At 43.9% G+C, this 25,362-nt stretch overlaps 3 protein-coding genes across 5 annotated transcripts in view; 1 reads left to right on the top strand and 2 right to left on the bottom strand.

Annotated features, from left to right (window-relative positions):
* The window catches only part of arhgap4a (Rho GTPase activating protein 4a), a 20,307-nt gene extending 14,896 nt beyond the window's left edge, over positions 1 to 5,411 (bottom strand). Inside the window, exon 1 of one of the 2 annotated variants that reach the window (XM_031565801.2) lies at positions 4,771 to 5,411. The gene's annotated coding sequence lies outside the window, so the exon portion shown is untranslated. Of the gene's footprint in view, positions 1 to 974; positions 1,640 to 4,770 lie in introns of those variants that run through there. The other variant, XM_031565800.2, reaches the window with a different exon arrangement.
* Positions 5,412 to 5,777: 366 nt separating this feature from the next.
* Positions 5,778 to 12,986, top strand: zgc:158263 (ceramide kinase family protein; the record flags this gene model as incomplete). Its single annotated transcript, XM_031565467.2, has 13 exons — positions 5,778 to 5,934; positions 6,328 to 6,423; positions 6,652 to 6,789; positions 6,959 to 7,087; positions 7,417 to 7,480; positions 7,844 to 7,989; positions 8,652 to 8,726; positions 8,944 to 9,096; positions 9,524 to 9,629; positions 10,627 to 10,727; positions 11,089 to 11,285; positions 11,706 to 12,025; positions 12,401 to 12,986. Coding segments are annotated over 13 exons (1,800 nt in total), but the record flags the coding sequence as incomplete, so codon positions are not given.
* On the bottom strand, positions 12,959 to 24,384 carry LOC105897364 (glucose-6-phosphate 1-dehydrogenase-like). Of its 2 annotated transcripts, XM_031565798.2 has the most exons (14): positions 24,172 to 24,384; positions 23,559 to 23,688; positions 22,569 to 22,606; positions 22,336 to 22,444; positions 21,970 to 22,187; positions 18,600 to 18,758; positions 18,251 to 18,376; positions 18,027 to 18,120; positions 16,737 to 16,923; positions 15,937 to 16,172; positions 15,498 to 15,574; positions 15,226 to 15,318; positions 14,880 to 14,945; positions 12,959 to 13,278 (listed from the first exon to the last, which is right to left on the bottom strand). In XM_031565798.2, exons 2-14 carry the CDS (start codon positions 23,673 to 23,675, stop codon positions 13,260 to 13,262), a joined length of 1,539 nt encoding a protein of 512 aa, XP_031421658.1. In that variant the 5' UTR covers positions 23,676 to 23,688; positions 24,172 to 24,384; the 3' UTR covers positions 12,959 to 13,259. The 2 variants fall into 2 exon arrangements, with proteins under 2 accessions (XP_031421658.1, XP_012679746.2); XM_012824292.3 differs by having other exon boundaries at positions 12,959 to 14,945; positions 24,172 to 24,382.
* Positions 24,385 to 25,362: the final 978 nt, after the last annotated feature.

The following is a 25,362-nucleotide window of genomic DNA, read 5'->3' as shown; positions in this document are numbered from 1 at the left end:
TTTTTTCGAGGTTGTTTTGACTCATGCCAACAGCAGTTTTTGGCTTTCGCTGCCCTCTCTGGCTTCGCACCTCCATAACCCCCCCCTCCGCCCACCACGAGCAACGGAGTGCTGCAGCCGAGCGAAAAGGGAAGGTGGTGCGCTTCCTGTGTTTGATGGCGGGGTTGGGAGGACAGAGGAGCAAACGAGGTCTCAGCTACGCACTCCTACCACACTCATCATGAGTCAGTTTGACTGCCCTTTCACTCTGTCTTCCTCAGGCCAGTACGGCCCACTACTTCCCCTTTTGAACAACAAGAAAAAAACAGACCAACTTCTCGATAAGTAGAAAGAACAAAAACACGCACTGTTTTGGCTTTGCTATGCAAAGCTTCTGAGAGAGAGAGAGAGAGAGAGAGAGAGAGAGAGAGAGAGAGAGAGAGATTTGGAGAAGAATGCAGAGGAAAGGAATGGGGCAGCCTGAGGGCACATTTCTGCCCACACTTCTCTCCCCCCTGACTGCCCCCTTCATGCCAGCTCCTTGATTCCTGCCAGCCAGCCAGCAACAACCTTTCTGCTGATGTGCGTTCTCACTCGTGGGTTGGTCACCATAGCATCAAATCCCCGCATCATAAAAGCATCATCATAACCATAATTCATCCAGCCTTTAAGTGGTAGTTTATTGCTCTCTGGACAGACTGGCTTAATAGGCACACAGTCTCACCAGCACATAAATGCTCCATGGCATAATTGTCTAACAGGCTGAATGAAAATTCTATGAGGTCAATGACTATTTCCAATTTTGTTTTAAAACTATAATACGATTCTATTCAAGCAAGCAGGAGAGTAGAATATTTTTTTTTTAAAGTATAGTTATATCAACCCCTTATATATCCCCCCTCCCCCCACCCTCACCCGACACATATTTCTACAGAAACATCGATATGAAATATCAATGTATCAACAAATGATTCATTAAAAAAAAAAAAACTTACGGGTACTAAGGTGCCAAAACTGCCTCTTGTCACTCAATGGTAATCCCTGCGGTAGGGCGTCCTCATCACAGATAATATAGTGAAGGCACAGAGAAAACACATGCAAGAGAGAGGGCTTTCCTACTCTTTTCTGCCTTCTTCACCTTCTCACCGCCGCACTCGGCAACTGCCAGATGCTGAAAACGCTGAGTGTGAAGTCACACCTCCCCTCCCCTTCCTCTCTTCCTCTTTCTCTCCTTCCCTCCCTCCCTCCCTCCCTCGCTCGCTCGTTCGTTCTCTCTGTATCTCTCTACTGTCCCTGTAAAGTGAAACTGCCAGACAGACAGACAGACACCACAAGACTAATATCTGGTTCTCATCCACTCTATTTTTGCAAGAGTACCGTTGCACAGCTAATCTCCGTCTAAAGAAACATTACTTACAAACTGTCTCATACATTTGCACAACATGTAGTCATCAAGCAGATTTTGTCAGAGGAAATGATATCACATTGAAGGTATGCACTTTCATACTATCCAAGGTCCCCGGGAACTGAGCCCATAAAACATCATGACTAATAGCAGAAAGCCCAATCAGTCATAAGGCACTTACCCCCACCAATATCCCCTGCATGTGTATTCAGCCATTGCACTGCATTACACATATCACAACTACAGCAGTTCATTGGCGAAATCAGCAGTGCGACACAAAAAAAAAAAAAAAAAGATCTGAATTTTGTTTTAACGGTGCCTTCTGTTTGTCGGTGACTATTTACTGGAGTAATGTCATCCATAATATTAAACATTTTTGAAAAAAAAAAAAAAAAGCAGTGCGACACTGCTGGGAGTCTTCCATTACACCCAAGCAGCTTGTATCCATAGACATTAGGTCACTACTCATAACGCACAAGGGAGGGTGGGATGGTGTGTCATGCATTCAGTTACTGTCTATCAGTGTGTCATCGACGGCACCATTGGGACTCGGTGCAGCTGCCGAGCACTCTACATTTCAAGGAAAAGATGAAGCGACTTCTATCTGCCTGTGTCATTCTCTGTGTCTGTGAGAGTGTGAGTACGAGTACGAGTAGGAGTGAGAGTGAGAGTGAGAGTGTGAGTGAGAGTGCGAGTGCGAGTACGAGTGAGAGTGAGAGTGAGAGTGAGAGTGAGAGTGAGAGTGAGAGTGAGAGTGAGAGTGAGAGTGAGAGTGCGAGTGAGAGTGCGAGTACGAGTACGAGTAGGAGTGAGAGTGAGAGTGAGAGTGTGAGTGAGAGTGCGAGTGAGAGTGAGAGTGAGAGTGAGAGTGAGAGTGAGAGTGAGAGTGAGAGTGAGAGTGAGAGTGAGAGTGCGAGTGCGAGTACGAGTGAGAGTGAGAGTGAGAGTGAGAGTGAGAGTGAGAGTGTCAGGACGATGGAGTGCGAGTACGAGTGAGAGTGAGAGTGAGAGTGAGAGTGAGAGTGTCAGGACGAGTGCGAGTACGAGTAGGAGTGAGAGTGAGAGTGCGAGTGCGAGTGCGAGTGCGAGTACGGCTGGTGTAAAAAAAGGGAAGTGTGGAGCCGGTGAGTGCGCAGTGCAGACAGGAACACATCCAACCAGTGCTGCAACAGCATGCAGCACAGCGGTAGACTGCAAGGCCAAGTGTGAAAACAACAGCAGCAGCAGCACCAATGGAAACAACAATTACAACGTTACAGAAGGCTTCGCTTCATTGAGAGTTCATACATGAAGAAATGTTGTCCTAACTTAAACCCTTGAAATAAAAAATAAAAAAGCTCATATCGCGTTTGCTATTGATTTCCCCGTATGAATAATGCAAGGAGAGTTCTATAAAGAGCCGGAGCTTTCTTTCTAATGCATGGGTATGATGGTTCTCCTCCCCGTCGAGGCACACTGACAGTCACCCCTCACTATTATCTCACCCCCTCCTTCCTGTGCTGTTACTTCCTCCCTCCCCAAGGCCACTTGAGATTACTGCCAGTCAAGGTGAAATGGCACCTGAATCAATATGCCTTTTCTGTGCTACCACACTGCTCTCAGCATCTTCATCTGATAGCCTCGGAGTGAACTGAAATATTCAATTGTTATGGGTATACTGGACATAACTATTGAATGACAGATTTTTTTTTTTTTCTTTAGATTTTGGTTTGCAGTCTTCATCTTTATATTCATCAAAAATAGCTACGGTGTTCAGAAACCAGTGATAAGAAAACGGTAGTATTTCTAAAAAAAACAAAAAAAACATCACTATCTTGTAATACTCTGTTGCATGGCATACTCCTTCGACATAACTGAACTTGCATGGAACTGACACGATAACTGACATTCACTAGCCCTGCAAAACAAAATGGGCTTAGAAAATACATACCAAACTTAACCAGGGATGGTGGCATAGTGTGCTGCATAAACAGGAGCACAACAGCGCAGCTTTGTGGTGTGAAAAAGAAAAAGAGTTTAAATGCAGTATGACAGTATGTCATCATCTAGGCGGTGGTACACTAAAGAAGTAGTGTACCAGTAGAAACGGCACATTCAGTAGGTATGCTATTTCATCTTAATCTCAGAGGATGTGCCATGATTTAACTTGCTAACAAGTTGCTCAAAAATGCGTAGCCGTAAACCAACTTGAATTGCAGGAAAATGTAGGCACTCGATTATGCCAATAAAACGAATTGTGATAGCTTACTAATTATCACATCAAGATGGCTAAATCTCATCTTCGACAAATTAATATTCCCTCACATGAAACCACATAGTTGCCTGCTAGGGGTTGCACGAGAAGGCCTAACGTTACATAATTTTAGAAATCGTGTAATCGTTTCCTGAAAACGTAGTTACTCGAGAGAGTTAGTGCATTTCTTGTATCAATTCAAAGACTGCAACTATGATGGGGCTGGTCTCAGCAGATACAGCTAACCCTAAAATGAATGCTATGACATGAATATACATTTTGGTCTTATCCTTCGCATTTAACACGTTGGTATATAACATTACCAACATTCTACAGAAGCCCAAGATAGAAAATTAGAGATAGGCCTAGAACATATAGCGGCTGTTTGTTTGTTTTTTGTAAATTCGCTGAAACGTGGTCATCACTTGTAAGCCCAAACGATAAAAAAATGAAATTAGTCATATTTGCTTGCATCTATTTTGAACAATATTAATTTGTTTAACCACGTATGTGTAGTAGCCTAGAATGAAGACAGTGTTTGCGCCATCAAGAAATCCGTCCACAACTCACAACTGAGGCAAATTGACGTTTTGACGACTCTGTCTTATCAAGGACCTTCCAAATAATTGCTTTCTGCTGTCACCATCCTTCCTCTTGTTTACCAATTGCTCGAACTGAAAGTGTGTGCGCACAAGAGCTACTGTAAAACTTGAGATCCTCGGGAGAGATTATTGGGTGGTTTAGGCAATTATTGCATGGAGACAGACGAGTTTGGAACTGAAACGCTTTACTTATCAAGCGCAATCCAAAACACTTATTCATCAACTCTTCTCTACTCTTAACCCCCCCCCCCCCAAACATGTTTCATCTCGACTCCAAACAGCGCAAAACAGGTCAATTTTTAATCAGTGAGTTTCTACATTAACATTTAGTAGGCCTACTAAATCACGTGATGCTAGTGTGATCTAGTAGCTACTAGTGTAGGACGTGCATTTGTGATTGAGTATTCCACTGAATGAGAGGGTGAATCTGGCAACTGGTTTTAAAAGAGCCCCATGCTCAGGAGAGGACAATGTAGCAAAACCAAACACAACCAAGTAGGTGTGAACACAGACATGCAAATACAACAATGAAGATGTGTGCGGTGCCTTACCTGTCAGATTTACGGTCAAATCAAAGGGCACTTCTGCCCGCAAAAAACCAACTCAGCATGTTATTCCAGTCGATCTGCATCTGCCTCCTCCATCTGAAAAGACCTCACTTTGTTGACACTCTCAATAGGCTCATTGTCCCCGGAACTCACGTTTTACAAAAGGAGTCACTGAATAGTGAAGATAGACTATTTTAGACGTTATTAGCCTACTCGTTCTTCCAGATGTGTTTGCTAAATTATTATCCATGGCCCTATGACTCTCTCACAAACATTGATGTCCAGCCCAGATTGCATACATGGGCATATATACATATTAATTCGCAGTGGTCAAATTATTTCGTTTTTTTTTTTTTTTTCATGAAAACGCAATTTCTTTAATTAGTTTGGTAGGCCTACATTTGACGTGCATGAACACCGGCATAACGGGTTAGAAGTAATGGACATTGAGGATAAGATATTTAAATAAAATTCGTGTGCTTTCACGCCTTGGTAGTTCAGGCCTAATGTTTATGCAAACTTTCAGGTCGCGTCTGTCCAATCAGATTACCGCATGTTAATTGGATGGATAGGTGCGAAACCTGACAAGGAAATAGAGGGGTTTCCTTCGGCTTCTGTCACTAACAAAGAAGTATGTAACGAAGCAGAACACGTTGACAGTGATAGGGAATAGACTAAGAAGGTAGAGCTGTTAGGAAGACCGACAATGCTGTTATAACAGCATCCATGATCTTATCGACAGTGTATACTGTATCTTATCCCATGAATACCCGACAGCAGGAAGTACAGTAAGTTATCTTGTGTAGCCTACTTGGATTGTGGTTTAACTACCTCAATTAAAGGGCACGAGTGTAGGTTGGCTCAGAGTAGCGCTGCCTTATATCGATGTACCAATACATTTAGGCAAACTTTTCGGGATATATGTTTTGGTGCCGAAAAGAATGCGACGGGCTGGAACAAAGTCAACGATGTAGACGCTGATAGGTAACACACTTGTTAGGTAGGCCTAACTAACGAACTTATTATTATTTATCCTCGCAATGGAAATAAATACATTAAGAGTAGAATCAAGCCTATGGATCGGAAATCAGCGATACCGGGCAACTCTCAGTGGCTGGTACTTCAGCTGGACTGAACTTGACAAGAAGAACAGAGAGAAGAAAACCGGTAAGGCGTTCATATCTAAGACAACGATGTCACTTTTCACATGATTGTTTACTGCGTGTTAAATGGGTTGTAAGCAGACTTGGAAGCCACATACCGTCGCTTCAAAAACAATAGGCTAAGGGCTACAGCTGTAGATGCAACATTAATGTAATTGAAACTTTAATTCCTATTATGTTGTATTGTTCATGATTTTGCATAAAAATCCAGCTGCATCGTTTTTGATTTTGACAGAAAGATAACGAATGAATAAAAATAGTTTTTAATGATCTTGAAAGAGATAACTTTCAGATGAACACACTTACACACCTGTGTGTTGATCCACCCACTCAGTTTTTTTTTTGCCAAAAGATGAATTAGCATAGGTCAATAAACAGTGTGGATATGGTTCTTAAGTTTCAGTGCCGGTGGCAGAGGTGATTGGAGTTGAGGATGGGCGAGTGGAGGTTCAACCCCAAAAGAAAGTGGAGGACACTGACCGGGAGTTCACCTGTGAGGAGTGAAATAAGCTCTTAGTGTTCACATGCTAAATGCTTTAAAATGATGAGTGATAAAGCGAAAATGTATTCACTGAGTACTTTGAGTTATTCCTGATGCTTTTAAACAAAACACACACATAATGTAAGACTGTTGGTTAACCCAAACATAAAACTATAGTGTTTTGGTTGCATATCATCATCTGTTTTGTGACTCTGCTCTCTCCTCCTGTGTTCTCCTCAGTGTTTTATGTGAAGCGCAGTGGTCGTGGAAGCAGCCAGAAGGGGCTGTGGAGTTTGGGCAGGACCCATTTCAGATGTCCCAGCCGCGACCTCCGAGACCAGTGGGTGACGCAGCTAAGAACGGCCCTCAAAACCCACAGTAAGCAGCGACGTCCAATCTATTCACCCACCTGTGCATCTGTTTACGTCGCTGTGTGTGTGTGTGTGTGTGTGTGTGTGTGTGTGTGTGTGTGTGTATGTTGTGTGTGTGCGCGCGCAGAATCCTGACAGTTTAATAATTTCTCACAAGTTATGTGTCCTTTTTCTAGGTCCCTCTCGCCCCCACAAACTGCTGGTGTTCATTAATCCGTTTGGAGGAAAGAAGAGAGGGAAACAGATCTACCACTCTCTGGTGGCTCCTCTCTTGGAGCTGGCTGGCATCAGCTCTCATGTTGTCGGTGAGTCGTAGGGTCAGTCACTCTTGTCACGATGCCTCTTATCATCTTACAGACCTTTCCCTCATCACTGCCCTCGGGTCCAAAACTCTTAGAGCGTTCACCCAATACCTGCCTTTGACTTGACATAACCCTGCGAGACTCTCTCTCTTAGAGCAATGAAGTCTATGGAAAACTATACTATATGGTGCTGTCCTCTGTATTCTAGTCTAATAATGTAGTCTCAAATGATGTTGGCATTGAAGTTAAAGGAAAAGCAAATATAAAAAAAAAAAAACGCTGTTTCTTTTTGTGTAAAAAAAAAAAGTAATTTGGTCTGTGGTGTGGTACAGTTACAGAGCGAGCCAACCAGGCGAGAGACCATATCCTGAAGAAAGACCTCACAGGCTTTGATGGGTGAGTGATGTAGTGCTCACATTCCTGGAGAGAAAAAACCAGAGACACCCCAGTGACAGCCTCAACAATAGTATCGGTGTCATAACCATTGTCACCGGAGAGGTGGCCCCGGGATTACAGTCCGACTTTGACGAGTTTAAAGTTTGCCCAGCCGTAACCGTAGCAATGGCTGTATCTACCCAGCAATTAGCATCATCTCAAAATCAGGCCCCTCTCTGAACTCAGCGGAGCAAACGCCCCACGTAGAGAGATCTCGGCTCGGCCCACCTGTGTTGCCACGACGTGTGTGTGTGTGTGTGTGTGTGTGTGTGTTATGAATGCCCTTGACCTGTTTGTGCTGATTCTTCCTTTTGTCCTCCTCAGAGTGGTGTGTGTGGGCGGAGATGGAATGTTCAGCGAGTTGCTGCATGGCGTGATTGGGCGAACGCAGCAGGAGGCAGGCCTCTCGGAGCACGACTCCAGTGGAGTGTTGCAGTCATGTGACCTGCATATTGGGATCATTCCAGCAGGTCAGGCCATCTCTTTATTCGGCTTTTGAGGAAGAAACTGTGTTTTTTTTTTTTTTTTTTTTTTTTTAAATGAGTCACAGGGGAGTTAAGGTAACAACACAAGGGGATACAAAAGTAAGAACAGACTGAGTGTTGAAATTGTGCGACTGCACCATCTTTAGTGTACTGCAGTCTACCCCCTTCAAGCAAATAGTGTCAAAACAAGTTGCTGTCACATTAAAGGCTTTGTGTGCATCATTGCTGGAAGTGCCATATGTCCTGGAAACACACTGTAATCTCAGCTTCATTTATTTAAAAGAGGCTGACTTTTTACCATTCAAACAGCCAATGATACGTGTGCAGGACCTCACACGCAGAGTTCTAAGACAAGTTTCCAAACTTGCACTTCCTCTCCCTTCCTCTACCTCTCCTTAACCTCCCTCTAATGCTATCTCCAACTAGCTAATACTTAACTCGCACTTACAGTAGTTACAGTCCTGCACTTTTTTAAATTTTCTTATGTAATGTATTTTATTGTTACACTAGGTCTTTATTGCTCGTAGATTGATTGTTCTCTCCTTTGTTCGTCGCTTTGGATAAAAGCGTCTGCTAAATGACTAACTGTAATGTATAAATGTAAAGAGTAACTAATTCTGACAGTATCTGCTCCCGTTGCATTGCAGGCTCCACGGACTGTGTGTGTTTTGCCACCGTGGGTGTGAATGACCCAGTCACCTCAGCTCTCCATATCATCATTGGTAAAGAATAAACCCATTAAATATTCCCTTTATGCATCTTACACTGTATATACAGTACATTTTCAAGTAAAAAAAAAAAAAAAAACATTGCTTTGTATGCAAACACTGATTTGCATGTCGTATGGCAACAATTAATGTCCAGGTATTTCACGAGAGATGCTATGACAACGAGGCCGTTTGGTTTATGTGATCTATGTTGCGTGTTTTTTGCGTTCAGGAGACTCGCAGCCCCTGGATGTGTGCGCCGTGCACCACAAGTCCTCCCTGGTGCGCTACTCCGTGTCTCTGGTGGGTTATGGCTTTTACGGCGACGTGCTGGCGGAGAGCGAGCGACATCGCTGGATGGGCCCGCTGAGATATGACTACGCAGGTGAGGGGGTGAGGGGGGGGGGGGGGAGTGGAGTGAAAGGGAGAAACCCCGGTGGCATTGCTAGTGTAGGTTACTCAGATCTTACTGCCAGGGCTGAGTCACAAGTGGGCACGGCCAGCCTGAACGTGCTCAGGATCAGACGATAAACACACAATGGGTGGATGTGGCCTACATGCACATTAACCCACATTGGCCGGCGGCGATCATAAGAGTCTCGTGTTGTCAGGGTTTATTCAAAGGCAATGCTGAATAATACAATGGACAAGTGAAAAAGCGTCATCTTGACCTAATAAGCGAATAAGAGGCCATTTGAAGACAGACGATACCTCTGCTTTACTCCAGTCTGCTTTTTTACCATTTTGGATCATATCTCCCCCATATCTCCCCCCATCTCTCTCTCTCTCTCTCTCTCTCTCTCTGCCCACAGGATGTATGGTGTACCTGTGTAACCAGAGCTATCAGGGCACTGTGCAGTTCCTTCGTGCTGATCCTGGACTCTCGAGCCCCAGGGACAAAACCCGCTGTCTCTCTGGGTAAAAGCTCAGCCGCTCCCTTTCACGTACACCAAACGCAGCACTCAATCACCATGACTTTAAAAAAAAATGTTTTAAAGAAAATATACACCTGTTTATATATAGATATGTGTGTGTATATATATATATATATATATACACACACAAATACAAGTGTGTATATATACACAAACACACCTTTATTTTATATATTTATATTTCCCTAAAGATGAAGCCTTTTGGACTTTTAATTATGTATCGGTGCAGCACTCTTAAAAACCCTGAGAGGGCAACATTAGCCATATGCTCAGATTTTTCCCAGCACATTTTTTTGGTATTTCTTCTCCGTCTCTCTGAATGGCTGGAGATAGCCAGCTTTGAGTGGTGGGAGCAGAGAAAGATTGAAATGCTCCAGATCTGAACGTTTCCGATAGTAGCTCCCCTTGTGACACTATCTCCAGGGAGAGTGTTCTCGTTAGTTGGCATCATTAGTGTACCAGCGCAAGGGGCATATCATGCCCCCTGGAGTCGCCTTTCTTTCTCTCTCTCTCAATTGCCCTCTCCTCTAACGCGAAACGCTCATGTTGCCCGGTCCTTGAGGAGAGCTATTGCCGTGCCCCGTAGGGCCACCTGATAGTGAAGAAATGAGAGCAGTTTGCTGGCGCCTGTTGGACGGTGTAATCCACACACTCCGAGTGAGCGGAGTGAACGCGATCGTTTACAGTGAGGGCTTGTCTGTCTCGTGTGGTGTGCCTCGAGTTTGGCCGACTTTATATCGTGTGACAGTTTCAGACAGAACATGGCAAGCCAGTCCCATTTCAGTATTTGAGTAAGTGTCATGGCAAAGCCTTAGCCACCCCCAACAGACAATGCAAAAGGCATCCATCTGTGCCAGCGACTACTTCCCTACTAAATGTCCACTTGATTTGATTTATTAGCACTGATTCATTAGATATCAGTTTAGATCTATTTAGTCTTTGACAGGAGGATGAAAGTGTGATGTGTGTGTGTGTTGCAGGTGCAGTGTGTGCTCAGAGAGTAAAGAGAGGCTCTTTCCACTCTCAGACAGTTGCTCCCTGTACAGTGACAAGCTGAGCCAGTACAGCGAGCAGTCAGAAGGTAGGATTGGTTCCCGTGCTGCTTCACACTCGACACACACTTGTTCAAACCTACACTTGTTAGAAACAAGGATGCTTGGTTTGGATTGTTCCCATAGAGAACATTAAAAAAACGCAGAGAAGACCTATTCTCCTTGGCATCGGCAGGATTGTAGATGTCCGCTCTGCGTAATCCTTTCCAGACCCAAAACCAGTTTTGCCAGTGTGGTTTTCCAAGTGTCACACAAGTTGTTTTTCCACCCTCTAAACAACTCATGAAGAACTTTTAAACATTCTAGTACTGTAACATTTTTTTTAAGAGCTATAGTTAGTGCACAGATATCTGATGCGTCTTTTGCCTGTTTGCGTGTTTCCATCCACAGGCGAGTGGACGAGTGTTTCAGGCCGCTTCAAGAGTATCTCCCTCACCTGTATGTCCAGCTCCTGTCCTAAGAGTCCTCTAGGCCTCTCGCCGTCTGCACACCTGGCTGATGGGACAGGTGACCTCATCCTGGTGCGGGACACAAACCCTCTGGCCTTTCTCACATACCTCCACCGCCACACCACCTCCCAGGACCAGGTAAAGGAATGACATTAACATAGTACTTAACATTCAAAAGCATCTGAGAGCACATACAGTTGCACATACCGCAGAATGTATAAGGATACAAGGATAATATAATAAGGATACAGTAAGTATCCAGTTACTTAACTTTAAATAATGAGCTATAACTGGTATCTTACTTGCAACACAAAATGATGACCTCAAGGAGAGCTTCTCCAGAACCTATTGTCTATTTTGTCTTGTATGGAATATAATAGATAATATTAGATTTAGTAATTAGATTTGTATCTATATCCACTGGTATGATTTGCAAAACCAGTGTAACAGAGTGATAAAGTATTTATGGTCCTCCAGACTAGCTAGTGTAACACTAATACCTTTTTTGTATTATTGTTATCTATGATTAGGTCAACTAACATTTCTCTCCTTTCCTAGTTTGACCTGCCTTTCGTGGAAGTGCACCGCGTCAAGGCTGTTCGGTTCTCCCTGCCCCTTGGTGAAGAGGACGAAGAGGACGAGAGGACAGAGCAGAACATAGAAGAGGGGGTGATGGAGCATCCTGATAAGCCGTGCGTGCAGAGCCCCAGCAGGAGCATTTCTCAGCAGCACCTGGCAGGCCCTGCTCGGGAGCGAGGAACGCCGAACAACAGGAAGAAGAGGGACTTCCTGTGTGGCCTTTGCTGCAGTAAGCCCCCGGCGGTCTCGGTGTGGAACTGCGACGGAGAGCTTCTGCCCCACACGGAGATCTCATGCAGGTATGGGAATGAACCTTCTGGGGTGGATACATCCTGCACAAACATCATATCTCCCAGGTGTAATAAAACCCCTTGAGTCATGAACACACATCCTTGTAGCATGGTGTACACACAGGTGTGTGCTTTCCCACACGCTGCAATAAAACGTTTTAAAATGTTTTTATGTTAGTCGCTATTAATAGGCACAGCTCCAGTCCCCACACTGTGTGAGGGAATGGTCATAGACTCGTATTCAATATGGCTATGCTAACAGGGTTTTATGCTTTGGTGGAAACCCCTGAAAATTGAGTTCTTGCTTCAGCTTGCTGTTTTCTGACACAAGTTCCTCTTTGTGTGTGTGTGTGTGTGTGTGTGTGTGTGTGTGTGTGTGTGCAGGGTGCACGGGCAGCTTGTGCGTCTCTATGCCCGGGGCATAGAGGACGAGCTGAGGATCTGGGGCCTGTGTGAAGACAGCAGGAACTGCAACGGCAAATGTGTGCTGCACAGTCAATGAAGCCACAGTCTTCAAGTACCCCGTGTCTGTCACGTACACGGGGTACCCTACAGATGAACTAGGCTGAATATGTGCTGGTGAAGGTCCAATTAATGGCTGTCTCAATTGTTCAATTCACTCAATTGGTGAGTGTTTCTGTTTCTGAGTTAGCAGCAGACTATTTCTACTTAAAAATCTAAGACAATGTTACATTTTTACATATTGTTGTGAAAGTTAATACTACATTTAGGAAATGTGTGGTTGTTTTGTAGATACTACATGTAGCTGTGCATCCAGGTTTGATAAACAGGGAGGTATCAAGGTGTCATACATGCTGAACATTGCTGCCTTATGTACCTGTACTGGTGCCTTAAGGCCAGCGCTTCAATGTGTTAATATAACTTTGAAATGGTTTGTGTTAACGTGTTTTATCTTGGTTTAAATTATACACCACAAGTTGGTATGAGGTAGCAAGAGCTTTTTTTTTTTTATTCAGCAAAATAAAGACTGCTAAAAAAAAATGTATATAGTTTGGACTGTGTAGCATGAAAAACAAAAAAAAAACCTTAAAAAACCTTCCAACTGTACTCAGTGCAATTACGCTGAACACGTCTATTTGAGTATCATTACCTGATTCCATTCACGCTTCCACACGCACATTCACATTCACACCCACACTTGTATACAACCAACAATGGTGCCAGCGGGCGCAGCCTGCAGGGCGAGGCCGCTCCGGGGTGGGAGGGGGTGCGGAGAGGAGCCTCATAACATGCCCTCATACCTGGGAGCGAGAGTGGCAAGAGAAACAAAAATCACTGACCCAGCCCAAAACAGGTCAGCTTCTCCACATTCTCCGAGACTGGAATGTGCTTCGACCACATTGTTACTGGTTATAAAAGAACCTTATAAAAGAAAAACATGCATTCTAAATGGTGATTGGTTTGAATAAATATTTTGGTCTGGACAGGAGATTGTGATGAAAGAGGACTGGATTAAGAAAGAAAGTGTATAGCGAGTTAGTTGGTTGGTCTTACCTTGTTTGTTTTGGTTACATATTGTTTGACCTGGTTTTAGCTGCCTCTCTTTTCCCGTAAGGTGAGTGTGTGTGTGTGTGTGGGGGGGGGGGGCACCTCAGCTTTCCGGCAAGTCAGTCACACACACACACACGCATAGGCAAACATCCACCCACACACTTAAATGTTCTCACACCTTGTCACAAAACGCACGTCTTAAGAGCTCAAACTGAAACACCTCGATGTCACTGAGCCAAACATCTCTCACACTTCTCTCTGTTATGAGGTAAACAAAAGCTGTATACTGTAAACAAGAGTGCCGCCATTACAAAGAATAGTTAAATAAGAAGTCACCATTTTACTCACAGCTTATGGCTTACTGAGATGTAGCCATAACTAGAAACAATTTGTAGTGGACAAAAAAAAAATTACGACCAGAGTGTGAAGTTGTTGTCAGACATCCCTTTTTCCGCTTGACTGTGCTCATCAAAAATGACTCTACTGAATGAAAAGGTGTTAAAAAAAAAACACCACAAGACTGGTGACCCTTATTATAAGGTCCAATGTTTAAGACTTCCATGTTATGAATTCATATTTATATAATTGTCCTTAAGTGGCATCATGTTAAGTTTCAATACAGGCAATCCTGTAAGGGACACTCTTATATAAGGATGCACAAAAACAAAATGGGAGGTTAAAACATCACATGAAATGAAATAAAAGAAAAATAAATAAATATACATACATTTGACCTGCTCCTTTTGGAGCGACACTGTGAAACCAAGAAGACAGGACAGTGCTTAAAAGGAGAAATGCATGAGCAAATAAGGAAATCTGTCAAGTACCCCAATCAGCTTGGTGCTTGGCATCATCATCATCATCATCATCAAAGCTTGCTGAATTAAACATAGCAATCAAAAGAGTTACAAAATCAACGTTGACCAACTTTGCCAATTAAGACAGTCATCATGGCAGACACCATTATCAAAAATATGGGTTTCTTCTCATGCATGCAAATGTAAGGAATTATTGAAAAACATTGACGCCAGAGTCTACAGTTCTACATTCATGTCACTGATGAAATCTACCGTAATGAATTGATATAAAAGTGTATTGCTCAGCCATACTTTGGCTAAAGGCGGCAGCACATGCCAAGTCTACATTCTGTGCTGCTCGGAGGCTATGTGGCACTACTGAATGACACGAACACAATCAAACCCTGACTGAATGTAGAAGTATAGAGGTGGCTCTGGCCCCCTTGCTTGGCGCTCCATTGGAATGAGATGGAGGTTTTTGAGCGGTTTGATTTTCTCTTTCGACCGTCGGGCTGTCGTGATTGCCCCGTCATACGGCGTGGGGGTTGACCCACTTGTAAGTTCCTTCGTAGCGGAATCCCACTTGCTTCATCAGCTGGTCGGCCTCTGCAGGCCCCCGACTAGAAGAGAGCAAGAGAAAGTGAGTGAAAGAAGGGAGGGGAGAGAGAGAGAGAGAGAGAGAGAGAGAGAGAGAGAGAAGGGGGGGGAGAGCCAGAAAGAGAGAGGAAAAAGGATGAAACACACAATGATTAAGAAAGAGAGACAAAAAAAAAAAAAGAAAAGTATCGCTAGACCAACCTCCCACACATTTTTTCAAAAACACTCAAAGCAAATCAGCAAGGCTAGTATCCCCAAACGGGAACCTTTGACCTTGAGTGAAAATGGCGGCTGGTGACTCACCTCCCGTAGGTGTACGGTATGGGAGGCGTCTTCTCCTTCTCGATATGGTGGAGCAGAGGGGTGAAGATCCTCCAGGCCTCCCGCAGCTCATCACTGAAACACACGACATCATCTTACACAACCAGCACTGACCCAACCCCAGAGGACACACACACACACACACACACACTACCACAGGAAGAAGTGACAGTCCTATTGTGTAAACCACAACCACGGACTGAACAAACACAAGCGCACACACACTCACAGAAAACTAAGAGGTGCAGACAGACCTGCGCACAAAATGCATCTGACTCCCACAGAAGACGTCCAGGATGAGCCGCTCATAGGCGTCGGGGAGCTTCACGTCCTGCAGAGAGACAGACAGACACGAGAAACCAACATAGTCTATAGCCTACTGGCCAATTCCCCAGACAAGGGGATTAGCCCTGCAGGCACTACTGCATTTAAAATAGCTTCTTAGTCTTAGGATTAGGCAGAATCTCTCTCCATGAAAGCGATCACTTCATCAATCAATCCAGGTATGCAATGTGACCCTTGGCCTTTTGATTGTGATATGTAATGTCTAAGAGCTTTCCTATTCAAAGGTGTCGGTATGGCCCCCATCACACTAGCACAGAGAAACAGTATGTGCAGAGACGCCACTGAAACCTTCAGGAGTGGAATGCACAGAACCAAAACCCGCTAGACAAGGCCGACCCGCTCGCTCACCCTGTATCTGCTGCGGTAGGTGAGGTCCAGCTCCGTCTCCTCGGGGCTGAAGTAGACGCCGGGCTTCTTGCTCATCATCTTGGCGTAGATGGCCTCGTCGGGCTGCACGCGCACCACCAGCTCGTTGCGGCGGCACTGCGAGTTGAAGATGTCGCCCGGCACGTCGGTGAACTGCAGCCGCAGCTCTGCCTTGCGCTCGTTCAAGGCCTTGCCGCAGCGTAGCACAAATGGAACTCCTGAGGGGGGGGGGGGGAGGTAGCGTGACTTGTATTTGAAAATGTTCCGTCTAATGTGTTGGTATGATGTGGTTGGCACGTACGGTTGGTATGGTTGGTATGTGTGGTTTGGTAATACATTACATAATGAGTACATTTGTCAAGCTAATAAGCTAATCGGCTCTCTTGCCTTAGAGGTCAGACTCTAACAGTCATGGTTACTATCAAAGCAAAGAATATGTGGTCCCACTACTCAGGGAGGCATTTCTGCAAACACCTTACGTCCTAACTCTATTTCGCTTTAGGCATTTGAAATGCATTCTTTAGTTTAGGAACACTTGGCAAGAGATTTTTTTTAAAGAAAGGATAATGTGTGTCTTCATGCAGAAACCAATATAACTGCCATTTCCCCTAGATACACAGACAAACATGTCCATCAACAAATCCAAATCCATTCAACAATGACACACACATTAGACTTGCTGGTCAGGTTCTGTCAGCTAAGTGACTTCACCTCTTCAGACCTGTCACCAATAGAGACAGGGGGGAGTGAATGGATTGTGAAAAAGAAAAAAGCCTAGTTACCATCCCAGCGCTCGTTGTGGACATACAGAACCGCCGTGGCAAAGGTAGGTGTGCAGGAGCCTTTTGGAACAGTAGGGTCGTCAAGGTAGCCGAGTTTGGCGTCACCCTTGCCCTCTGGGTCTCCCACATACTGACCCAGCACCACATTAGACACCGACACCGGAGTGATGCTCTTCAGCACCTTCACCTGCACACACAGACACACACACACACACACATGAAGCACAAACACACAGACAGACATGAAGCACAAACACACAGACACACATGAAGCACAAACACACAGACACACAGACAGACATGGAGCACAAACACACAGACATACATGAAGCACAAACACACAGACATACACAGACATACATGAAGCACAAACACACAGACACACATGAAGCACAAACACACAGACATACATGAAGCACAAACACACAGACATACACAGACATACATGAAGCACAAACACACAGACATACATGAAGCACAAACACACAGACATATACATGAAGCACAAACACACAGACATACATGAAGCACAAACACACAGACATACATGAAGCACAAACACACAGACACACATGAAGCACAAACACACAGACACACACCAAAACACAGAAAATCAACACGAGTAAATCCCCATGGGGAAACCTGTCCGGGGCATAGGAGGAAATTCCCTAAATCCAGTGAGGAAAGAAACCATCTGAAGATGTGTGCTCCTTCTCACCGTTTAGCACTTCAATCACTGAGCCACTAAAGGGGCATCCACATATCGAGCGACTCACTTGCCACGCATTGCTTTGTAGCTGACCATTTGTCGCTGGTGGGCATGCCAAACTCTGGTTGCCAAGGTAACAGTCCTGGCATCATCTTTCAGTCAACTGTATCATTCACTAATTGCCTAAATGCGCCTCTTAAAGTTGAGATTAGTTTAACTCGAAACCCTCCACATTCACGTCAGCCAACTGCCATTTTGGCAGAAATTACTCCAAGTCGCTGGATTTCATTAACGTTTCATGGGCTTTCGCCGTTACATCGCTGCTAGTCTTTTCCTGTGTGTACGGGGGTCAAGAACACCCCTCTTTTTATTGCAAGGTAACACTGCAACACTTTGAGGGAACCTACTAGAACAGCATGAGAAGAAGCCCAAGACCAAAACTTTAATCCACACAACCTTTTTTTTTTTTTAACTGTCCTGACCAAACATTTTTTTTAAAACTAGACTCTGAACTGGAGTACTGGTGTGTCTGTCTGCGGCGGGGTGAATATCAGTGTCTTCTAGGTGCTGGGTCGCATTACCTTTTCATCTCTCACGTCGTCGGAGCTGGTGGAGGCCGGCTTCTCCATGGCAACCAGGGAGAGCATCTGGAGCAGGTGGTTTTGCATGACGTCGCTATGGCGTGGGGACAGGTGTTATTTTACGCCCCGCTGAGAACTAAGCTAATCAGCTACGACTGTCAAACAAGTTCATTAACCCTGCCGCTGACGGGTTCGTGCATGCAAGGCACTACTCTGCCCCTTACCGAATGATGCCAAAATCGTCGAAGTAGCCTCCTCTGCCCTGAGTGCCAAAGGGCTCCTTGAAAGTTAGGACCACGCAGGCGATGCTCTCCCTGTTCCAGATGGGCCCAAAGATCCTGTTTCCAAACCTGCCAGTCAGAAGAAGAAGATGTCGTCAAACACAAATCATCGGTCAGGCTCTGAGGGTGCAATGCAGATCATGTGTAACAGTGCTTTGTTAACCCGAGTGGAAACTAGCGGAGTGAAATTAGATAGGTATATACTGCCCACAGTGTGAAGGAAAACCATGGTCAGGGTGTTAAACTATTAAACTGCTTCTGACACTAGACAGAGTCTGGCGAGGAGTCGTACCTCAGCACCATCAGGTTCTGCACCATCTCCTTGCCAAGGTAGTGGTCTATGCGGTAGATCTGGTCCTCGGTGAAGAGGGAGGACAGGTGAATGGACAGCTCCTCAGAGGTCTGCAGGTCACGGCCAAAGGGCTTCTCCACAATCACCCTGTTCCAACCCCTAAAGAGACAACACCATCATCACACACTAATCAGTCATTACCACCTAGTTTGTTTCAGCAGGCAGCTCAGCCATAGTCACATGAACACAATGGGAAATCTTAACACTGCACTTAAATCCTTATCTAGGGCACCTGCCCTTAAAGCAACATTATGGAGTTTTGGTGTAAAATTAGCGGGCTAACAACTAGGGCTGAACGATTAATTGCATTTGCGATTTAATCGCGATATGATAGAACGCGATTTTCTAACCGCAACGTTCGCGATTAAAAACGTGATCTAAAACAAAAAAAAAATAATAATAATATATATATATTTTTTAAGATGGTACATTTTGCATACAGTGTTTAAAAAGTGCATGCCTTGTGTTTATTCTTACAATGACTTTGTTTAGATTACTTAAATGCACAGTGGCACAGTTCTTGATTCTGTAATGAGCAGTTAAATAAAAATTTAAATTGTGGGAAATAATATTTGACACTAAATGTATCTAATATTGTGTTGGTCATATTGAAATCATTCATTACGATTTGTTGGGGAAAAAATTTGGATTAAAAAAAAAAAATCGCATATTAAATCGCAATCGCAATATTGGGGGGAAAAAAATCGCAATTAGATTATTTCCCCAAATCGTTCAGCCCTACTAACAACCTAAAAGCCATGCAAAAATAACAACCAACACCACCACCAGTCCAGCTGCTGACACAGGTTAAAGCGACAGTGGTACAGTGGTAGAGAAGTCGTTTAGTAATCAGAAGGTTGCTAGTTCGATTCCCTGTCGAAGCGTCCTTGAGCAAGACCCTGAACCCCTAATTGCTCCTGATGTGCAGTGTGCCATCAGTGTAAATGTAAATACATTGTAAGTCACACATATGTAAGTCGCTTTGGATAAAAGCGTCTGCTAAATGACTAAATGTAAATGTAAAGCCTGCCAACATGCTAAACAGGGTGTTCCGTCCTGGACCATAGAGCTACATAGTGCATAGCCTGGACAGCTAGAGGGAATGACCACATACCATCAAGGTTATTTCGAAAATAATATCAAAAGTAGATGCTTATAAAAACATACCACAAAAAGGGGAAAATTGTTGCTTTAAAGCAGCAATAAGTAGTTATTTTCCAAAACTAGCAAGCAAACTACCTAAAAAGGCATGCAAAAACCTTGCAAACACACTAACGTATGTCTTTTGGCAGTATAGCTGCCACTGTCATGCTATAAGAGCTTTTCTTCAATTTTTGCAGGGTGTACCAGCCCGGAACACATAACTACATAGTACATGGCTAGTAGGAGACACAGGTGTTTATCTGTCCTTCACATGACCATATGCTATCAAAATGAATTTCAGGATGGTACCAAAACTAGTAGCCTACAAAACCAAACCTCAAAAAGTATCAAATTGTTGCATCGTGTTACTTTAAGGTCATGTCAACAAACAGGTCTTCTGAACTGAGTGAGAGCGAGCGAGAGAAATACCTGCACTTGACAGACTTGTTCGTCAGTTCACCGTTGGCTAATTATACCTTAAAGTGTGTCAAATTCTTGCTTTAAAAGGGGGTGTATACTTCGACTGACATGGCTATGTTTAGATTTGCGCACTGTGCTCATGGCGTAAGTTTTGTCACCAGGATGGTCCGCATAGCAACAAAATGTGGTGTCTGCGCAGGCTTGTGCGTGTTGACTGCGCATGTGTGTGCAAGTTTTAAAGCACTGGCTCAGGGTCAAGAGAAAACTAAATCCATTTACGCTATTTATTAATTTAGCAGACGCTTTTATCCAAACAGATCTACTGGAGACCCGCTGAAAATTTCTCACTTATGCTTGCCTACAGAGTGCTTGATGGTTCTGCTCCCACCTACCTAAATGCTCTTGTAAGGGCAAATGTTACACCCAGGATGCTGTGCTCTTCTAGTGAGCGTCGTTTGGCACTGCCGTCTGTGCAAGTACGGCAGTCCAGACTATTCTCATTTGTAGTTCCACGTTGGTGGAATGAACTACCCAGCACTACCAGAGCAGGGGTGTCCCTCTCTACCTTTAAGAAGCTTTTGAAGACCCAACTCTTCAGAGAGCACTTCCCGTCCTAACTGGCACTTCGACTAGTGCGTAACTTGCAATTACAGCAGTTACATTTCTGCACTTCTTTCTTTCTTTTTTTTTTTTTTTATTTCATTTTGTTATATTTCTTATGTAAAGTAGTATTTATTTATTGTTACACCAGGTTCTATTGCTCGTAGCTTGAATATTCTCTCCCTTGTACGTCGATTTGGACAAAAGCGTCTGCTAAATGACTAAATGTAAATGTAAATGTGATAAAGTAACCGTTTCGTTTATTTCATGCTTCAGAGAACTATAGCTGATGAGATTCCCAGCAACGATATTTGAAGGTAGGTAGATATCGCTATTTAGATAAAGAAGTAAATGGTTATGAAGGGGGCGAGAAATCTATAGACCTATAAAAAAATAGCAGTCTTTGCTGTAGATTCTGTAGAAATATTATTTCAAAGAGTGTGATTGAGCTTGTGCGTTGAGAGATAGCAAAATTAGTATACTTTGGAGACACAAATGCACAGGTAGGCATCCGCATTCTGCGAACCCAGCTGTTCTTTGATGGAGATAATTTCCAAACACTGTTAATGACTTAAGAATATAATAATCAAGTGCCTTGTATTATTAATTACCTTATATGAATCATGTACTTATGTAAGCAGGAACATGGCTTTTCTGTGTTTCTGCGTGTGTGTAACTTAGAATATTAGGTGCCACTTAGTCTGCATTTGTACATGCATGTTTAGACCAGAGGTGATAAGCTTCTTCCGACCTTGTGCAAAACTGCCATCCTTGCAATATAGGGAGCCTCGGACGTCAGAGATCCACCACGTGGTTATCCCTGCTGAAAACTAAACTTCTGTCTATATAAACCTTGCGCGATGTGTTTATCAGGGCTTCACTTTCAGCCTTGTGCTGGGAGTGAGCCTGATTGCAATTGCTGTTGTTTGTCTAATAAATGTACTTATATGCTGCTCCGGAGTCCTGAGGTAACAAGGGTGAATTTTCACCTAACATTCTTAAGTACAATTAAGCCCTAAGGGATACACGCCAACTGGCCACGACTTTGAGGAGACTGCTACCAGACGTCTGCTCTGGGTAATCCTCCTCTGAAATAGAAAGTGGAGCTATGTGCCGTGTCAGCAGAGAGAGAGAGAGAGACACTCACTTCCTGGTTATGCAGTGGTGCCTAATGTTTTTGGTGACGTCCTGGTAGACGCTGGGGGGCAGCGCCAGGTAGAAGAGGCGGTTCGCCTCGGAGCCGCTGGGCAGAGCATCCAGGTGAGAGCCGAGTTTCAAAAAGGACTCGGCGTCACCATACTTCCCGCTCAGGTAGGTGTTCCTGCTGAAAAAAGCTGACAGCTGCTTGCTTTCGCTATCGGCAACCTGCACAAGACAACACACATACACATGATCTACTGAATGAAGTACTGCATTTTTTAATTTGCTGCTTAAGGATATTATTAACCGAGCTGTCAATAACGGTTATAGGAAAACATGGTTCAGTGAGACAATGCATCTTCAAAGCGGTCACCTTCATGTAAGGCAGGCAAGCAGAACGAATGGCTTCCACTGTCAAGTTGGAGCGGGCAAAACCCACAAAGTAGGTCTCCTCAGGCAGAAGTCCATCTCTAAAAAGCCACCTTCACGATAACACAAAGACATACACATACATGTTTAACACACAAACACACCCACATACACGTAGTGTAAGCAAAACTGTATAAAACAAAGAGAAAGGTATTCTGATTTCACACCAACGCTCACCACAGTGTGGGGTATATTTTCTTTCTGGCCAAGTCTCCCTGAAACAAGATTTTAGTACACGTGAAAATCATAGAGAATGAAAAATACTGAATAATAACTTTAATCTGATTTCGCCTTCTATCCACTGCTGTGGTGCTTTGAGCTCATTAGTAATATACTCCCTGATCGTTTGGCTGTATAAGGCTGTTGGGGTTGCTGTTTATGTAAGATCAGACATTAGACTATCAATATATAGTCTAATGACTAACAAAGGAACAACATACCAACCTATCACCGAGTGACCCTGGCATGATCACCGGGTCTACTACACAGGGAGAAATACGATTGTCTCAGGTATGAGAATTAAAAAAAATGTGCGTGTCTATGGTTGCAGCAAAAACATTTGTTTTGGCCAGAGCCTTATCCAGAATTCAAACACTAAGAAGGCCTATATGTCTCTCCATCAGTAAGTCACTTATCGCTAGTCTTCGCAGTATTGTTTTCTTCCAACCTTCTCAAGTAAAACTAAAATAGATATGTTGATATGTATTGAACAATACAGGTATTCTTCTTAAAATGATAAATCATAGGGAGAGTGAGAGCCTCCAGTAACACATAAAAATACCACCAATATTGTGTAAGACAAAGTACGGGTAAAGCTGAGACGGAACCCAAGCAGGACAAGCCATGGCAAACTGTGGGCATATTAGTTCTCCCTCAGGCGCAATGAGCCTGTCACTGCTGGCTCTAACATGCCAATCCTCTCAGCTGATGTCACAGCAGGGTGCGATACCTGGTGAGGTTGCACCCCACTGTGGAAAGGGATTTAATTAAGTTCTGCTCAACTCTACTTCCTTCGCCTACATGTTCTGCCTTTACAAACAGCTAGTGGTGAGCAACACCGTGCTTTGTTTCCTTTGTTGGTTCAAAGACAATTTCACATAGACAGAATTTCCTAATCACAATTCTGGGTTCTAATCACACTGAATGCAAGCAACAAGGTAGCCTCACCGAAGCACCCAAGATAATGAAAGTGTGAGTGTCAGCCTGGTGGAACTCGCGGTCGTCGTATAGCTCTTTCCTCAGCTGCCCGAACACCTCCGAGCGAGAGAGTGGAAGTGAGGCCATCCTGTGTGTTCGCCTGGGACAGGAAACAGTTCAAACAACGAAGGACACGTGTGTAAATCAATGACCGTTAACATCACGTTTTCAAAGCTGAGACAATATTCCTGCGCATGCATTATAAGCATCTGTCAAAATGGCCACATGTCAGTTACACTACCTGACCATTTAACACATCCTCTCGGTACCAATTACCATTTGAACCCGTTAGTAATAGCTACAGGAAATGATAGCCGGTAAAGATTTATCAACGGCAACGTATCATATGTTGAAATACAGAGATAAGATTACCATCCACATGTTGGCACGCGGATTTGGGAAACATGGCTATCCTAGCTAACGGTCCTAGCTAACGTAACCATGCAACATGCATCCACGTTTGCTAGCTTGTTAACGAGGCTCGTGTGCACACCACCTTAAAACAAAATGCATATCAGCATGGGATTTTCGACACAGCTAAAAGAAGCTAAATATCACTTCACATAACTCATGTTCCACTTACAGTTCAAGTGAAGCGTCCTGGTTTGCATAAACACAGGACCTGGGCACTGAACACCAACCGCACTGTCATGATGACATCACGGTGATTGTTTCCTAACTGGGCGGATTTGTTTAGCTTCCAAACATTCTTGCTATTGGCCATACTTCAAACACATGCCGGGCACATAACTTTAGACCACGCCCACACGCGGCATGTTAGTAAAAGACTGTAAAAGATTTGTATCCATCAAAATCAATAGGTTTATTTATGCGGCAAGATTCAACTGCCAACACCGAGTCTAATTTCCAGGACTTCATCCAAATGCAGGTTTAACTAAATTGCAAAATGCCTTTCTAATAACTAAATTTGTATCCTTAGTTGTGGTTGTAGGTGACTAGTAGTGCCATCTATTGTTATAATGATGGTATTGGAAGTCTGCAACCTCATATTGTTTCTCTATGGGCAGTATACAATGCAGCAATGTAACAATGCAATATTGTAAAGTGTTAATGACACGTTTAGTTGAATACACGGGCTAAAATGATATACTCAGTAAGTAATATAAAAACAAAAATTCTGCAAAGTTAAACAGTCTAATATTTGGTCATAACGAAATCACAGCAGCACAGCAAAGAAATTGTCAAATGTTCCAAATGTATCACAGATCCTGTTACATGTCACACCAGAGAAAATAAACGACCCCCACCAAATACCCATAAGCTCCAATCAGACCAGTCCAGTCCGAATAAACAGAGGGTTGTAAACATACACAGTCTGTTCTATGGTGACACTTTTGTTCTACTACTTCCTGAAAAAATAAAATAAAAAAATGAGACTTAATGGAGGACGACAGAGACTGCAAGCATTTAAAGCAATACGTCATTAGATTAGCACCCTCCATAACCTGAATCAGTTGTTTGCATGAGCAGACACCTGCTTTTACTTGAGGCCATGCAAAGCCAAGCAGTACCTCAAGAATAAAACCTTGTTCACTCAAGTGGCCAGTAAGGGACCAACAGGTGCATAATGGCTTTTCTTTGCGTGTGGGACAGGTGAGACGGGGAAGGAGAGAGAGAGAGCCAAGAGAAAGAGGGAGAGAGAGCCGAGAGAGAGAGAGAGAGAGAGAGAGAGAGAGAGAGAGAGAGAGAGAGGGAGGGAGGGAGGGAGGGAGAGCGCCAAGAGAAAGAGGGAGAGAGAGAGCGCAGAGAGGGA

The sequence above is a fragment of the Clupea harengus genome, chromosome 4 (genome assembly GCF_900700415.2).
Source record: "Clupea harengus chromosome 4, Ch_v2.0.2, whole genome shotgun sequence".
NCBI classification, from domain to species: domain Eukaryota; kingdom Metazoa; phylum Chordata; class Actinopteri; order Clupeiformes; family Clupeidae; genus Clupea; species Clupea harengus.
This window is presented reverse-complemented; position numbering and strand designations above follow the sequence as displayed.